This window comes from Elephas maximus, chromosome 9, assembly GCF_024166365.1.
Source record: "Elephas maximus indicus isolate mEleMax1 chromosome 9, mEleMax1 primary haplotype, whole genome shotgun sequence".
Taxonomy (NCBI): domain Eukaryota; kingdom Metazoa; phylum Chordata; class Mammalia; order Proboscidea; family Elephantidae; genus Elephas; species Elephas maximus.
The window spans coordinates 69,017,251-69,035,535 of NC_064827.1; the positions used below are offsets into that span (position 1 = coordinate 69,017,251).

An 18,285-nucleotide genomic window follows, 5' to 3' on the forward strand; every position below is an offset into this window, starting at 1 on the left:
CTGACACACATGGGGTCGCTATGAGTCAGAACTGACTTGTCAGCAACTGGGAAACTGCAGTGAATGAAAAAGAAAGGCACATTCCAAGTAGAGGAAACAGCCTGTGCAAACCTTGTGGGGTGGGAGACAGCAGTGAACATTCCGTGAGCTAAAAGTAGGTTAGTGGGGCTGTAGTTGAGAGAGCCCATGGCAGAAGAGATAGGCAGGGGCAGATCAGGGCAGACTTGTAGGTCACCTTAAGGAGTATGCTCTCTCCTAGGAGCAGTGGGTAATAACCAAAAAGTTTGAAAGAGAGATGTGACATGATTGAATTTGCTTCTTAAGTATTAATTCTGTCCGCCTGGTGGAACACAGGCTGGAAAATGATTATAGTAAATTCTGGAAGACTTCGTTAAGAGGCCATTGTAATTTCAGGAAAAAGAAGAGCATAGTTTGAACTATGGGCTACACATTAAAATTGACTAATTAGCATCATCTGAAAGTGATACTGCTCAAAGATTCAATTACTGACCTTCTACCAATATTTTGAGTTGAACTGTTACTCTCTCATTCTCTCTGAGTGCTATTTCTCCAAGAGTTGGGAGGGACCTCAGAGATAATTGAGCCTAGCTGTTTTCAAATTGTTTTAGCAGAAAAAAAATTCTCTTATTTTCCCAAATGAGTTTTAATTCAAAACTCCCATAAAGAAAACTGATAAAGAGCCGTTCTAGTTAAAGGTGAAGTACAATCACATGCCGCTCAACCTGCAGCCCACCCTTGCAAGGTGCAGTGCTGGCGCTCAGAGTCCTGTGGAGGCTAGGTTACAAATCGGTCATGGATTCAGTCTTGCCTGCACAGGGCAGGACCAGACCTTGAACTCAGGTTCCTGGTTCACAAATCAGTATCCTTCCCAGCACATCCACAGGCTAGATAATGGTGTGTTGGGTACTAAGGCTTGTTCCCTGTTTCTTTAAATGCGTTCCAATACCTGGCATAGGGCTGGGATGACTGATGGCCCATAAACATTTATGGAGTTGCACAGAAGTCAACCAAATTCAGCAAGACTCAGACTGATTTTTTGTTTCTTTTCTTTCCGCTTCCCTTCTTTCTACCTTCTTCCTCCCCCCGCCTTTTCCTCTCCTTTCCTCACTTCTTTCTTTCTTCCTTTCCTCTCTTCTTCCTCCCTTCCTCCTCCCCCCCTTCCTTGAAATGAGCGGTGATTTCCACGACAATACAATTTTTTTTTTTTTGGTCTAGGTAGGTCATTTAAATACCTTGGATCATCTTGCCTCAGGGATAGGCATAGAGGTACTAAAAAAGACTCTTCTTGGGTTTCAGTCCTGCCTCTTGCTGGTTGTATAACCCTCAGCAAGTCATTTGACATTTCTGCGCCTTAATTTCCCAAATGTAAAACAGGGATGAATTAATGCTGCCAGATGGGTTGTTGTGACGATTAAAAGAGATAAAATGCATAGGAAAGTGTCTGGTGCCTGGTAGCTTTATAAGTGTTAGCTATTCAATGTTGCCTTGGCCCTAAACTCATTCTCATTCTCTTCCTGAGCAGTTTGGCTTCCATTTTACCCTGCTTTCATAGCCCCTTTTTGTAGAGCACTCAGAGTCTACAAAGTGCTTCCAGACATACCACCTCAGGCAAGGCCCACAGCAACCCTCTGTGACAGGCAAGCAGAAATGATTATACCCATTTTACAGATGAAGAAACCAAGTCTCAGAAACTTTCAGTGTTTAGTGATAGTTGTGATCAAACGTGAAGCACAACTCCCAGTCTTTCTAACTCAGCACGACATAAGAATCTACTGGTGGTGAAGACATCCATATGACTATTCCTTGTGTGTCCCTGGCTTTCCTTGACCAGTCCAATTAGAGCACTATAGTCTAACACTGGGGTCAGCTTTCGCTCAGGATAACAGAAATTCATCACGGTATCACCGGCATCTCAACGAGAATGTTATACATGGTGGACATGCAATAAATATTTGGTTAGGTGTTGAATTCTCCCATCAGCAGGTGTGGCTGGGAATTTGTCTTTCTGCCCTAATTCCCACAAGCACTTGGCATTGGGTCAGGGATGGATGCTTCCAGAGCCTGGTACATAGTATGCTCTCAGACACATAGGATGCTCTTCAGTTGATGTGCTCTGAAATGTGCTTCTTCTCTTTACCTACAGGGGATGTATCTAAATTGTCTGTCTATGTCTCTGCTCAGGCTCTAGGGATCTACAACAGGGGTCTTTTCCTGAACCCCATCATGCTAGATGAGAGTGTCTACCTCCACTCACTGCCACCTTGATGAGCTAAGCCCGTCTGTGGCATCATCATACCCTCAAAGCATGTATAGCTGCCACTCCTTGCCATTTCACACAGCCTTGGAACACAAGGGCTCCCACTGCTCTGCACCCCAGGCTAGAACCTGGCCAAGGCTCTGACTATCAAGGTCCGTAGTTCACTCTGCTTCTTGCCAGGAAGTCAGTAAGATAATTCCAGTCCTGCCACCTATCCGTCGTGTGACCTTGGGGAAGTTAATTACATGTCTGCTTCATCCGTTCTCACATCTATAAAACGGATCCAGTAGCACCTACTCCACAGAGAAAGTGTGCTGATTAGATGAGAAAATATATCATCATCATCAACATCCACACTCATTGGGTGATTACTGTGTATGAAGCAATTTATATGCAAAATATTGGTGCCTGGTAAAAATAAGAAGACAAATCGCTAACATGTTATGACCGTTTTCTATGTACCAGGCATTGGTCTAAGCACTTCATGTGAGTTAACACATTTAATTTTCACATAGCCCCTCAAAACTCTATCAGATAGACACTCATTATCCCCATTTTATAGAAGAGGAAATTGAGGCTCAAAAATGTTAGTAACTTCCCCAGGGTTACAAGGTAAGCAGATGACAAAGCTGGGATTTGAACTTAGGCAGCCTGACTCCAGAATCTTTACTCTTAACTAGCTCTGTTGCCTCTTACAATAGATGCTCAACAGGATATGGTGGACATGAAGCCCTCTGACTTCTGAGGCTAAGTCATAAGACGTCATGCAGCTTATTTATGACTTGGTGTTAGGATGTTCCCTCTTGGCACCCAGCTGCCATGCTGCAAGAAACCCACGTGGAGAAGTCACGTGCAGGCTCCCTGGTCGAGCCCTAGGTGAGCTCCCAGCTGACAGCTGGCACCAGCTGCAGCTTTGGGGGTGAGCCATCTTGGATATCCAGTCCAGCCCAGCCCCCCAATGACACCATTTTCCAACGACTTGAGAGACCCCAAGTGAGAAGAGCCCAGCTGTGTCCAGTCAGAGCTGATAACAAAGTGTTCCTTTGAGCCACTAAGTTTTGGGGTGAACTGTTTCCCATCAACAGAAAACCAGAACACCCTTTTTCTCTAGCTTAATATTAAGATTCCAGCAAGCTTTGAAGCCAAGCTCCAACAATCTTTATTTGACCCCTCACTAAGTCTTACAGTCAACACCTCTTTGAAGTAACTATAAAATCAATTATCATTTATTGACCTTGGCACAATATTGCACGCTCTGAGCCCCAGTTCCTTTATCTGTAAAATAAGGACAGTAAGAGGACCTAGTTCATAAGATTGTGGTGAGGAAGAAATGAGTTAACCCACATAGATGCTAAAAACAATGGCTAACGTATAGAATGCATATGCTAAATGGCAGTGTCTAGCTCTCTTCCTCTCTCTCTCCAAGTCAGGCACTTTACTAGACACTTTAAATTTTAAAAGCTTAATCTTCTCACTTAACCTGAAAGGTAAGTGTCATTACCCCCTTTTGCAAATGCGATGCAGGGACTTACATAAAGCCCTGTGGCTGGTAAAGCGGGGTGTGGACCGTCTAGGGGGGCGAAAGCCTATGCTCTTTCCCTCTCCCACTCTGCCTCAACAATGCTACACTTTTTTGAGGCGGGTGACAATCCTTGTGACACCCGTGGGAATAACAGCACCTATTCAGCGGACTGATTTCCCACAGAGTCCAGCAAGCAGACAAACTGAAGCTGAGAAAGCAGTTCATTTGCAAATTGTAGCTCGCTGAGCTAGAGGTACCTCGAGGTTCCCAGGGTTAGCACCTCTGTCTGACACTGTTCTGTGGCAGAGAGGTGCCCTACCGGTGTGAGAAATGCTCATTAAAGCCTCCGATTCAGATGTCAGGAAGCAGTCCACAGCCAGGCCAGGAAGTGCAGCTCTCCTGAGAGGGATTCAGGGGACCCAAGTGTCTGTGCCCCTCCTCATCCCAGTAGCCAGCAGTCAATACTCCTCAAGTGAATACAGTTGAGTGACTTGCGAATGGTGGAACTGCAGGCATCATCTCTGGGAACGTGGAGTAGAAATGTTATAATCAGGACAAGTTTTCTTATCTCAGGAGGAGAGGAAGCAGCACTGTGAGTTCTTTCCTGGAAGTTCCCAGTGGCAGCAGGACATTTCTAGCTGTCTACACCTGACAGCTTGCACAGGAAGGGTAGAGACTTATTCACAAATGTGCACGCCTGCACTCAGAATAGGGAAGTGACTTTCCCACGACCACACAGCTTATTAATGCTAAAGCATGAACCAAATCTAGGCCTCTTGGCTCTCTGTCCAGAGCTCTTCCTGTTACCCAATCTTGCCCTCTTCTCTCCCTTCTAATGCCTTTCCAGCTACTCTCCTCCTGGACTCCCATGAGCCTCCCCTAGACCTGGCTGCCTGGATAGTGCTTGTGCTCTGGCTGTTCTTTTCACCTGTAAAAATGTGGCTGCCCAGTGTCTCATTCTCTTAGATTTTTCTCTCTGCTCTCTGAGGTGACAACCAGAAAAACTGACTGGACCAATAAGCAACATCACGATAAAAGTGGAAAAGATTGAAGTTGTCAAGTATTTCATTTTACCTGGAGCCACAATCAACACTCAGGGAAGCAGCAGTCAAGGAATCAAATCAAATCTATTTGATGTTTGATAATGATAGTGCCCTTCTCAAGCAGGTCAATTCTGGGGCAAGGGGTTTCTTTACCGAAGGCCACCTTTTGTGTGGAGTGTTTTCCACTTGCCAGCAGAATCCTCCCTATTCCCGACCCAAATGTTGCCTTTTACAGAATGGAACCAGTTTCTGGATCCCCACTAGAACATGAGCTTCCTGAGGGCAGGGCCCATGCTGTGTGTATTTCTGAATCTCCCCCAGTGCCCAGTGCAGGTCACGTGGAAGGTGCCCGATGGATGTAAACAGAATCTCCTTCAGACATTCACTCAAGGGGGCCATTTGGGCACCTGTGGCAGGTGACAGGGGAAGGCATTGTGTGATGGGGCCCCTTTCCTAGTTCTACAATATTACAAAAGGAAGCAACTGCTTATTCTGGCTGTGAATAGTGTCAATGTCCAAAGAAATTCTATTTGATTCACTAAGCAATTACAACAAATTAGGTGCAGTTTGGGCCTGAAGCTGGAGGGAATGGGTGACACAGAGATGAGCGAGGGCAAGTGTATAAGAAGAAGGTGTCCTAATGGAGAAAAGAGGGAAAACAAGCTGGATAAGCTGGGATTTCAGACTAAAGGGAACTTAGAAGAAGGAGCCTTCTGTATGGCTTTACTCCTAGCCCTGAACAAAAGACTCGATAAATCAGTTGATTGCTTAATGAGCTAACACAACTGCTTCAGCTTTAAGATGGGGATGTTAAAATCTACATGCTGAGTTATTTTAAAATTAAATAGATAATACATTTTAAGCAACTAGAAGAACACCAGGTAGCAGTTAGGGTTAGTGTTAGTTCCCTTCCTTGGTGAGATGGAACAGACAACACAAATATTGAACATTCACTGTGAATTCTGGAAACAAATTCAGTGCAGCTAAAGCCAGTAGGAGAGAAGCCAGAGATGAACCTGAAAACTGTTGGTATGGACCATGCAAGATCTTCTTTACCAAACCCAAATGCACGGTCGGCATTGCATTTACCTGTGTAACAACCAAATCTAAGCTGGCACCAGGTCAGTGCCTGCAAAAGGTGGTAGGTGGTGGCAGCACTTACCTCTCTCTAGGCAGCTGGTGGTTGGGATTGTGGCGGCAGCGTACGCTGAGGCCGAAGAGCTTCCGGGCAGTGCGCTGGATCTTCTGCCTCTGGGCCTCCGTGGCACTCTGCAGGAGCTTGTAGCGGTTCTGCAGGTCCCAGTCGTTGCCCCAGTGCTGATGGATGCTCCCGATGGTCAGGAAATGGTTGCTGGGGAGGCGCTTCATAAACGATTTAAACTCATCTAGCAAGAGACAAAGGCCGAGAGAGTAGGGCTGAGCGTGACCTCCTACATCTGGGGGTACGTCAAAAGCTTAGCTTCACCTACCAATAAAGAAGGCTTGCAAAGCAAACCATCTTGTTTGAGGCCCACAGAACACTGCATTAGCCTGGTCTGTCTTGGTAGGCAGTGCAAAGGACGTTTCACTTTTAATACATTTTAAGCAAAGTACAAGATTCTTGTACTTTGCTATCACAGGAGTGAACAACCATCCTGTACCATTGCTTAAGTCAGGGTGTTACGGACTGAATTGTGTCCCCCCCAAAATATGTGTTGAAATCCTAACCCCTATATCTACAAATATGGCCCTGTTTGGAAATCAGGGATTTCTTTCGTTACATTAATGAGGCCATATGGAAGAGGGTGGGTCCTAAACCTAACCATTCTGAGTTATAAAAAGAGCAAAACAGATACAGGGACACACATGGGGGAAGACAGACATCAAGGAATGCCAAGGATTGCTGGCAAACACCAGAAACCAGGAGAAAGGCTCACACAAGAAATTGACACAGCCAAGACCTTGATTTGAACTTTTAGTCTCCAGAGCTGTGAGAAAATAAATTTTCAGTCTTAATGAACCCACTTGTGGTATTTGTGTTACAGACGTATTAGATAACTAAGCCATAGGGCTTTCAGATTTCTGTCATTTGAATACCATCAATAAAATGATATTCACTTATTATTCATACTTGTATCTGCTTAATATTTTCTTTGAACCAATTTACTATTTTTTTTTTACCTTAAATTTAAAAACAAAACTTTTATCCAGCTCTATATGGAAAACCACTATCATATGTCTTTAGTAGAATGGTAGCTAGAAAAATAAAGTTAAAAAAACTTTTTTGATGAAAACAATGTTAATAAATTCTAGCCAGATATTGTTGTTCCCTGCTAAATGATCAAACTCCTGAGCCTGCTTTCACTTTGAAATACAGGAAATTAGCAAGTGGGAGAGAGGTGTTACAGGCATATTAGCACCAAACTGAAACCTTCTCTTTGATGTAATCTGAAGGTTTGACAGAGAACTGAAAATGGATCAACCTCCCCTCTGTGTGACTGAGTCTTACGTGAAGTCATGCATGTGTACCATCTCACATCAGTTCACATTTTGGAGAACTCCACCTTAAGGATGGGGACTCGTTCTCTGGCCTCCTGGTGAAGGCTTCTGCCTCAGTTAGTGATGCTGAGATTTAGAGGGTCAGCATGTGCTACTACTTGATACAGCTTTGGAAATGATCGAGTTCAGCTTTCTTGTACATACAGGGAAGCTAAGGCCCAAAGTGAGAAAATGACTTTCCGGAGGTAGCACAGCCAATGAGTGGTGAGAGCCAAGACTAAAATCTGAGCTTCTGTTTTCCATCCAATCTCCCTGATTCCCTTTGCTGCCCACCACTCCACCCCCTGTAGTCAATGGGAAAATTAAAGAATTGATGGTTTAATCATTTTGCAGGGAAAAATGCAAAATGGTTGGGCTAAAAAAATAACCTGAAGCCTAACACTTTCCATTCATGTTATGAAACCTACTTGAAATACATAAGGTATTCATTTTATTTAACAAAAACTTAAAAGTTACTCGATACATACCAGAGGCTAACTTCCTAATACATATTACCTATTTTTATAGCAAACGTACAGAATAGGTACATTTATTGTCTCCATTTTATAGAAACCAGGGTACAGAGTAGTTAAGTAATTTGGACAAGGTCACACAGCCAATAAGTGGTAGAGTCAGAACTCTGGCCTGAAGTCAAAGCCTGTGTTCTTACTTTCTACCTTACACAGTGAAACCTGTGAGAATGGAACTCATTGGGACTGCCTTGTTTTTCTGGGTCTTCCAAGTTTTCCGCCTTTGACAGGGAATAGTCTTACCACTTTTCTACCACTCTCTATTAGTGGAAAATATTTGAGTTTTCCTTCTCTGACACGTTTCCACCTTATACAAGTTCTGGCTTCCACAGGTTTTTCTGTACTTCCTCTGAACACAAAGTTTGGGAGGAAAAAATAAATGGTGCTCATAACATAAGGATCTGACTTTTAGAGAATCTCAGGCACTTCATTATAGACAGTCACACATGCATAAGTTCACACTGCATCTTGACCAATGAACAGCTGTGTGACCCTGGGCAAAGGTCTCACCCACTCAACACCTCAGTTTCCCTGTCTGTGAAATGGGTATAATAAAATATAATTCAAGTATTGAGAGGGTGACATAGGACGCAGTACATGCTCAGAGAATGGCAGTATAAGACTGAAAGAATAGCACAACACTCTGCACTGACTTGTTCATTCAGTGAGCTGGCTGGAGGCAGGGGACTGGCCCTGATGACCTTGCGTTGTTTCAAACTGCCCCAACTCCTCCCATGGAAGACACACAGTTTATTTTATAGAGGACTCTGTTGAACCTTAAAGGGATAATAGTCTTTTCAATGAACCCAAATACAGGTCAGATGAGAAAATAGAGCTTAAAAGTTGAATATTTTAACTTTCTTTTCTGAAAGTTTAAGGATCCTCCCTGAGGAAAGAGGGATACACTGTACGTATGTGTGCAAAACCAGGCCCTGTTTGACCACCAACACCTTGGAGCTATCCCCAAATCATCAGTCTTTACCTTTGGCTGGTTATTTAATCCTTCCAAATTACCAGGTACTGAATCATCAATGTTATGGGGCTGAAAACAAGGAGGAAGACATACACGTTCAAGCCACAGATGCACGTATGTCTGGATGGATTTGTCTTAATGGGTAAAGCCATTTCAAATGGATAAGTACATCTAGAACAGAAGTGCACCCTTGTGGCTGGAAAGCGTGACACATAAATGACTTCTGTGGCCTATTCAGCTAATTCTGCAGCCTCTCAGCTTTCTGTGTTTCCTAACCCATCCGCTGAAAGTGGTTTCCCTTCCTTCTCAAGGATTTAATGCTAAGGATCCCAACTGCCTATGCACACAGCCTATGATCCCCTCTGCTTTTTGGCAATCAGGAGAATCTCTCTGCAAAAGCGTTTAATCAAATGTTCCTTTTGTTTGAGGCCAAATAATGGTCATAATACATTTCCACCACGAACTGCTCTCTTTTTTATCAATTCCCCTGGACTTTAAATGGACTAACGGGTGCATGTTCGTAAGGCATCCATAGCTCCATTCAAGCTGCATGACCCTGTGAAAGCAGGATCATTGATACATCAGGTGCTCCCAGAGCGATCAGGGTATAGAGCCCACGGAAACCAGTCATTTTCAAACATTGCTCAACAGAGCTCTGCTTTCATCTCTGGTACACAATGGCTCCAAGGTAAGATTTTGTTTGATCAAAGAGTTTCCTGGATAAAAATGTAAATAAATTCAAGTATTAAAAACACAAACATGTCCCCTCATTTATCAGATGAGGGAACTGAGGCCTGGGGGGTAAAGTAGAAATTAACAAGTTGCAAAAGCTGCTGTGATCACTACATTTGGAATCAGGCCCCACTGGATTCCATTCCCAATGCTGTCATTTACTAACTGTGTACGTGACCCTGGGGAAGACTATGGGTCTCGATGTTCTCTATAATACAGGAATATCACTACTAATATTAAGGCAGCTGTTGTAATAGATTTAAGGGATATAAGTTGCTTTAAAAACAGGAATGCTCTATACATATGTCCACCAGTTTAACAGATATTTATGGAGCACATACTACATGCTAACTAGGGACTTGGCATCCCCACAGAAATCTCAAGGATCGTTAATCTTATCATGTCCAAAACTGAGTGCATGGTCTTCTTTCCAAACCTTCCAGCATGTTCTAGCTCAGAGGATGGTACCAACATTCACCCAGTTAGACAAACAAGGAAGTTGGGTGCCATCTCTGATATCCTCTTCTCTTCAACTTCCATAGCCAATGTAACATCAAGCCCTGCCCATTCTTCCTCCTAAATATCTCAGCAACTCTGAATGTGTCCTGTCTTTACCACCTGTCCCATCACTTCAATCCACATCACAGACATCTCTCTCTTGGGCACCTTGTGATGGCCTCCCATGCGTCTACGCACACTCACGCTCTGATTTTTGCACCAGTCTGATACTTCGATCTCTGCTCAGTGATCATATCCTCATGGTGGTCTTTCCTGACCTTCTTGACCACATCAACTCCTGCTCCATATCACTAGCTCACAGAAGCATCTCGTTCTTTACATGTATACTGTTCAAAATTTTACAGCCGTTATCATGGCTATGGGATTAATGTCTGGCTTTCCCACAAAACTCAAAGCTCCATGAGGGCAGAGGTTTAGCTTTGCACCTAAGCCACTGTACGGCCTTTGGTGACAGATGTCTCTCCCTTGAAATGCATTTTGCTTAACCACAAAAACCAGGAAATAGCTAAGTGGCCTGAAAAGTAACTTCCCACTTTGATAATCTATGAATTCTCTGGAGAGATGAAAGATAGATTGGATGGATGGATGGACGGACGGACGGACGGACGGACGGACGGATGGTAGATAGATAGATAGATAGATAGATAGATAGATAGATAGATAGATAGATAGATAGATAGAGATAGGTAGAGATAGATGATAGATAGATAGATAGATAGATAGATAGATAGATAGATAGATAGATAGATAGATAGATAGATAGATAGATAGATAGATAGATAGATAGATAGATAGATAGATAGATAGATAGAGATAGGTAGAGATAGATGATAGATATAGATAGATAGATAGATAGATAGATAGATAGATAGATAGATAGATAGATAGATAGATAGATAGATAGATAGATAGATAGACAGACAGATGATAGATAGATAGATAGACAGACAGATAGACACACAGATAGATAGACAGACAGATGACATAGAAACAAAGATACAGATACAGAGACACAGAGAGAGACAGACTTGGGAATCAATACGACTACCTTCAACTCTCCACTCTCCAGAGACTTGTTATGTGGCTTACTCTTCCTGCCTTCTGGACAACAGAGACAACACATCATATAACCACAAACTCAATTACTCTATTCATTATTTCATTCAACAGAGATTTACCGAGTACCTTCTCCTTTTCTTTTCTCCATGACAGGCATTATACCAGGCTCTGGACCCTCCAAAGTGAAAGAGTAGGGGCCACTGATTTTTTTTCCTCTCAGTAGTCTTCACTTTAGTTATAGATGAGGTTCCTTCTCTAGACTGAGCATTCATGCAGTAGCACTAAATTGGGCTCTCTACCTGAATTCTCCAGGTCCTTATAGGCTTCGGCCCAGGACTTGGCCATGTTGGCCAGCGTGTACTCCATGATCTGGATGTCGGTGATGGGGCAGTTGCACTGCGGGAACTCCTCGGCACACTGGCACCTGCACTGGCTGTTCTGGCACACGTACTCCCCCTCACCATTGCACATGATGTAGCTCAAGGCCGACTGGACAAACTTCTCTTGCAGATACTGAGGGAAGATTATCTGAAGACCTGTTTAAGAATAGCAAAAAGGGTATACAGAAAAGTTAAAATAGGTGTTTCATTAACAGTTTCAAAGGGTGATGCACAGGAATTTGAAGCTGCTAGATTCTCCCTGTGTATCACAACCAAATAATTCTGGGCCCGCCAAGATCCAGACAGAACAAACCTGCAAAGCCTCCATTTGCACTGCTTATGTTTAAACTTCTCAGGTCTTAACTGTGGCCATTTCTGAAATGCACACTCTATTCCACTTCATTAGGACAGAGACTAGAGCCAGATTTGGCATATGACTTTTCTATATTAGGGGAAAACCGTTATTGAAAGTATAAGATTATTAATTAGTTCTTCCTTTATTTATTTCCTTCCTCCTTCGAACACTGATTGTTGTTGGGTGCTGTCAAGTCAATTTTGACTCATAAAGACCCCATGTGACAGAGTAGAACTGCCCCCACAGGGTTTTGACTGGCTGATTTCTTGGAAGTACATCACCAGGCCTTTCTTTGAGGCACCTCTGGGTGGACTCAAACCTCTAACCTTCAGTTAGCAGCCAAGCACATAGCTGTTGTGCCACCAGGGCTCCTTTGTCAAACATTTATGAACCCTATTTATGATCAGGAAGTCCCTACATGGTACAAATGGTTAACACTCAGCTGTTAACCGAAAGGTTAGAGGTTTGACTCCACTCAGAAGTGCCTCGGAAGAAAGGCCTGGTAATCTACTTCCAAAAAATTAGCCATCGATAATCCTATGGAGCACAGTTCTACTCTAACACACACAGGGTCACCATGAGTCAGAATCTACCTGACTGTAGCTGGTTCTATTTACGAACACAAGTCCTAAGCTAGGTACTAGGTCTATAGAGATAACAAAGATACATGGTCCTTACCCTTGGGGAGTTTACAATATAATTAGCAGGGACAGACGTAGACACACATCAGCATAACACAGCTTTAGAGACAGAGAACAGAGATGGCCACAGGATGCAACTGGACAACAGAAGACTACAATAACATTGCTTGGGTAGCAGGGAACCTTTGTAGAGGAGGTGGCCTTTTGGTTTGCTGAAAAGTGAGTGAAAGATCATCATGTATAAGAAGAACAGGAAAGGCATTTAAATGGAGGAACAAGAACAAAGACATAGCATGTCTGGGAGTGTCTGATGAATGAGTTGAACTCTGCTGGGTGGGGAAGCAGAGGCTGTAGAAAGGGGCAGAGGCCACAGTGTAAACGGCATTATTATATGCTAAGGAGTTTGGAGTTTATCCTGTGGATAATGGGGGCACTTTGGTAGTTCTCAAGGCTAAGAGTGATATAATTGTCACTGTTATTAGGTGCCATAGTCAATTCCGGCTGGGTGGGTTCAAACTGCCAACCTTTTGGTTGGCAGCCTAGTGTTTAATCATTTTACCTCCAGGACTCCTTAACAAAACCAAACCCACTGCCTTCGAGTCAGTTTTGACTCATGACTCATAATGACCCCGCAGGACAGAGTAGAATTGCCCCATAGGGTTTCCAAGGCTATAAATCCTTATGGAAGCAGACTGTCACATCTTTCTCACTCGGAGCGACTGATGGGTTCAAACCACCGACCTTTTGGTTACTATGTGAGCACTTAACCACTGCACCAAGGGTTCCTTACCCATTGCCATCAAGTCGATCTTGACTTATAGTGACTGTACAAGACAGAGTAGAACTTCCCCACAGGGTTTCCAAGGCTATAAATCTTTATGGAAGCAGACTGTCACATATTTCTTGCTCTGAGTGACTGATGGGTTCAAACTACTGGCCTTTTGGTTACTATCTGAGCACTTAACCACTGCACCAAGGGTTCCTTACCCATTACCATCAAGTCGATCTTGACTCATAAGACAGAGTAGAACTTCCCTGTAGGGTTTCCAAGGCTGTAGGGCCGCTATGAGTCAGAATCGACTGGATGGCAATGGATTTGGTTTGAATATCCTTTATGGGAGCAACTGCCACATTTTTCAAAGCACCAACCTTTAGTTTAGTAGCCAAGTGCTTAACCATTGCGCCACCAGGAATCTTTAGTGATATCATTAACCTGTTGCTGTCAAATCAATTCCAACTCATAGCAACCCTATAGGACACAGTAGAATTGCCCCATAGGGTTTCTAAGGAATGGCTAGTGGATTCAAACTGCCAACCTTTTGGTTAGCAGCCAAGTTCTTAACCATTTCACCACCAGGGCTCTGTGATATCTTTTTTTTTTTTTTTTAGAGGGGTATAAATTAGGAAGACAACTGTGTCATTAAAAAAAAAAAAAAGAATAATCACATCTGAGATCATGAATTTTTTCTCCTTTTTGATTTATAAATAAAGCCAAGACCCGTCAAGTGGAAATGATTGGCCTACAGTTATAGGATGAGCGCTCTTGACTGAGTTCATGATCTTTTCACTACAGTTGACTATGCAAAGTCTTAATCCTTAAGACAATGATGGAGAAGACATTTTTCTGGGCATAGACACTACTTAATACCCTTGCGTAGCATACCAAAAAAAACCAAACCCAGTGCCGTCGAGTCGATTCCAACTCATAGTGACCCTATAGGGCAGAGTAGAACTGCCCCATAAAGTTTCCAAGGAGCGCCTGGTGTATTCGAACTACCGACCTCTTCCTTAGCAGTCGTAGCAGTTAACCACTATGCCAATAGTGTAGCAGGTTATTAACTATGGTGCCCAGATGGAAGGGCAACTCTGGGCAGAATCAATTCATCAAGGCAATTTCACCTGGGATGTTTCTGTCCACCTCATTTGGAGCTAAGATTTTAGCCTACAAGGCATATGGGAGTAATGCTTTTACTACCTTTTATGTAAAAGAGAACTGTTTTTATTTGGACTAGTTGTCTTTTTCTCATTCATGCTGCAGGGGCAGCCCCTGATCCCACCCATCAAGAATTTTCTGTATGAACTCATCATTTCTTTTACTCTCTACTTCATAGTTGTGATTCTAGATTTTTATCTTTCCTTGTCTCCCCTTCACATTATAAAATAAATAAAGAAGCCCCATCATTTCAACCTACCTTCATACGGCAGTTATAAAAGAATACTTTCGAGGGGTATAGTGGGGAAGGAGACTGTGCCTCCCGCATTTCTTAGGGTGGGAAATAATGCTGTGGCTAGGAGCTGGGTATTGCTGTCAGTCTGGTTCCTCTACTAATTGCCTAAATCATCTCAACCAAGTAATTCAACCTTCCTAGGCCTCTACTTTCTCTTCTTTAAAATGGAGATATTTCCCAAAAAATCAGCCATCGAAAAGCTTATGGAGAGCAATTCTACTCTGCCACACGTAGAGTTGCCATGAGTCACAACGGATTTGACGGCAACTGGTTGGTTTTTCAGTACCTACATCAGAGGGTTGTTGGTGGGATTAAATAAAACGATTCCTGCAGAACGTCTGGAACAGTTCCTGGCCCAAGCAATATATATTATCTATTCTCATCTTTGGTGATAATGATGCCACTCCTGTGATGAAATTTTGTAAAAGCTGAACACACCCTGGAAAGAAAGGATACTTAGACAGGCAGTCTTCAAATACTTAGAGAGCTTTCATAAAAAAAGAAAAAAAAAAAAAAAGGCTATAGAATTTCCCCATGCTTATTGAACCAGCACTGGGGAAGAGCTGTAGAGAACCGTGGGTCCCATGTCAATAGCAGGAAAGGGGTTATTACAGGGCATAACAGCAGGGCCATGGTCCATTGTAAGACTGGTAAGTGCCAGACCAATGAGCAAGGGGCCCATCTGAGTCTGAGAGATTGTTCAGCAGGGCTACTGTACAGGGAATACAGATGCCAAAAGGGAGGGTAAAACAAGGCAAGCTAAAAAATGCTTTCCAAACTGAGTCTATGATTCTCTCAGAGCATGCATTATTGAGTTATTTTATCTGTATCACCATTTTTGCTTCCAAAGCAAAATTTATTTTTGGCTGATCCCAATCCCCTATAGGCATCTGGTTGTATGCATTGGGGTTACGTTTATGTTGCTAAAGGAATTCTATAGACTATATTCTCAGTCTTACTTTTCTAGCTTGCTCATCATTTTCTTCCTCCCTTTTGTAGGGGATAAAATATTCTATTCTTAGTCCCAGCCCAAAAGGAATTTAGGGAGAGCATTTTTAGAAAATTGCGTCAAATCATTTCTCCATTTGGCAAGGATACAAAAGGCAGTATTACCTACCCCACTTAATGAAACTGAAAACAGATGAAGTTTGGGGTTGGGGGGTTTCTGGGAGCAGCTGAAACACAAAACTGGCTGCTTTTTAAAAATGGAAACTCAGAACATGCCGAGTTGTCTCTGAGGCAGAATCTCCTGGGCAATTTTGAAAGAGAATAATGAAGACATAGCAATTAAAAAGCACTTTTCTGCAAAATGTCATTACTGTTTAAAGTTACAGAACCATTTCTACGGCAGCGGAGGTTCACACAGCAGTCACAGCCAGAGTCCTCTCCTGATGACCTGTGTCCAACAAAGAGGCCCATTGCTGACCTCATAGATCGGCGCCTGAATCTTGCCGGCTTCAATGGGAGTCATAAATAATTTGGAGCGGGATTTGGCCTGTGGAACCACTGTGTGAAAGATATACAGCTGCCGGCTGGGGCTGTATTTCTGTCCCCACAGTTCCCAAAGACACACACACACACACACGCACACACACACAGGGAAAGGAAAACTGAGAAAATGAAAGAGAGAAAAAGGCCACCATTATTGTCAAGCATATAAATTTTGCCTCACAAAACCCAGGAAGGCAAGAGTTGAGAGCTTCATTTCAACACCACCTCACCCACGCTGAACATATGGAATATTCCCCCACCCCCAATCTCATTATACTAAAAAAAAAAAAAAACTTGTTATACTTTTAGGTGGAATGTTTCACCGTGTATGCCACAGAGTTGAGTGGGCAGAGTAGATGTGGGAACATCCATGCCGTCTTCCTTCTCTTCCTGATTTCTGCCTCTCCTCCCTAGTCCTCCCTCCCACCTCACCACCAACACAGACATCTCACTTTTTGTGTGTGCGTATTTTAAAGCAGTTTTTGTCTGTGGAGACCTGATTTTTCCTCCTCTCTGTCACACAATGGATATCTCTATTTCCTTGTCTCCCTCCCTCATCTCCTAACACCCTCTTCTTTCCTCAGAACACGCCAGACACCCTGCCCTTTTTTCAGCACCTTCAATGTGCCAGTTTGTTCTTCCTACAGTCCTTGCACTTGCCCTTCCCTGTGCCTGGGGTATTCTTTTCCCAGATCTCTGCATGGTCCCCTTGTAATCCACACCGTCCTAGGCCACCCGAGTTGAAATGCAACATCCCTGTAGCATTCTTCTTTTAGGCTCTTCTATTTTCTTCATGGTATTAATTACTGACTGAAATTATCTTACTGATTTGTTTTCATTTTCTTTTTTTCATCCTTTCCATTAGAGAGTGGGCTTTAGGAGGACAAGAGCTTTATCTGTCCACTAGAAACCCCCAGAGCGTCAAATAAGGACAAGCGCAGAATCAGCTCTATGAGGTTACTATGAGGTGAAATCGACTTGATGGCACTTACCAACAACTCATCTATTAAATTAAAAAAAAACAAAAAACAACTATGCTCTTCCTCATTCCAGCTGAAGAGAAAATTGCCCCATCAGACTTTTGGGATGTTAGAATTTAAAAGTTAGGTGAATTTGCCCAATATCCTCTGACTAAAGTAATAGAATCGGGACTCAAATCCAGGCATTCTCACTGAGTTCTGAAACACTTGAGAGTCCTTCCATTTCTTTAGTGGAAAAAGAGCAGGGACTGACATTCCTGGCTCCATATCCTAGCTCTAGCACAGAGCAACCTTGTATAGTATCTTCTGGAACTTCCATTTTCCCATCTGTGAAGTTGAAATCTCAGTAACCACCTTCCAGGGTTGTTGTGAGGAATAAATGGGGTTGGGACACGCAAAAATGGAACTTTGGACCTAGCATAATTAAATGCTCAATAAATGTTAGATTTCCTTTCTTTATCCCACATCAGGCCATGGTCCATTCCAAGACCAAACGTGAGCCCTTTTTGGGAAAATCTACCTTGAGTAGGCCCATCCAGGTCAGCATGAATCATTCCATGAGTGCATTTCCACTTAGGAGCAAGATAACAATTACTGTAGGTCTTTATAATTGATCACTCCATCACTCTTTTTTCTATGGGTTTCTGTTCCTTACTTCCTTTCCTTTCCTTCCTTCCTTTTTCTCTCCCTTGTTTCCTACCTTCTTTTCTCTTTCCTTCCCTCTTTCTCTCTTCTCATCTTTCCACACATATCACTTAAGACCCTACTATGTGCCAGGCACTGTGATGTGGATACCAGAGTGAATAAGACAAGAAAATCTTTGCCCTCGCAGATCTCACAGCACCTAACTCAGAATGGGGCAGGGGGGGTTGAACAAACTCTCTTAGAGGGAGTGACATTTAAGATCGAACCTAATGGATAAACAGGTCATAGGGGATGAGTAGACCACAGAGAGAGGAGTCTAGAAAGTGGAAACAGCATGTGCAAAGGCCTCAGGCAATAGAATTGCCAGATGAGAAGGAACCTGGCCATCACCT

General features: G+C 43.1%; 1 protein-coding gene across 1 annotated transcript in view; it reads right to left on the reverse strand.

Moving 5' to 3' along the window:
• The window catches only part of BRINP1 (BMP/retinoic acid inducible neural specific 1), a 201,244-nt gene that overhangs the window by 21,505 nt on the left and 161,454 nt on the right, over positions 1-18,285 (reverse strand). Inside the window, exons 6-7 of the mRNA XM_049896801.1 lie at positions 11,473-11,709; positions 6,006-6,228 (exon numbers count right to left, since the gene is read on the reverse strand). Coding sequence (XP_049752758.1) covers positions 6,006-6,228; positions 11,473-11,709 — 460 coding nt within the window. The remainder of the gene's footprint in view (positions 1-6,005; positions 6,229-11,472; positions 11,710-18,285) is intronic.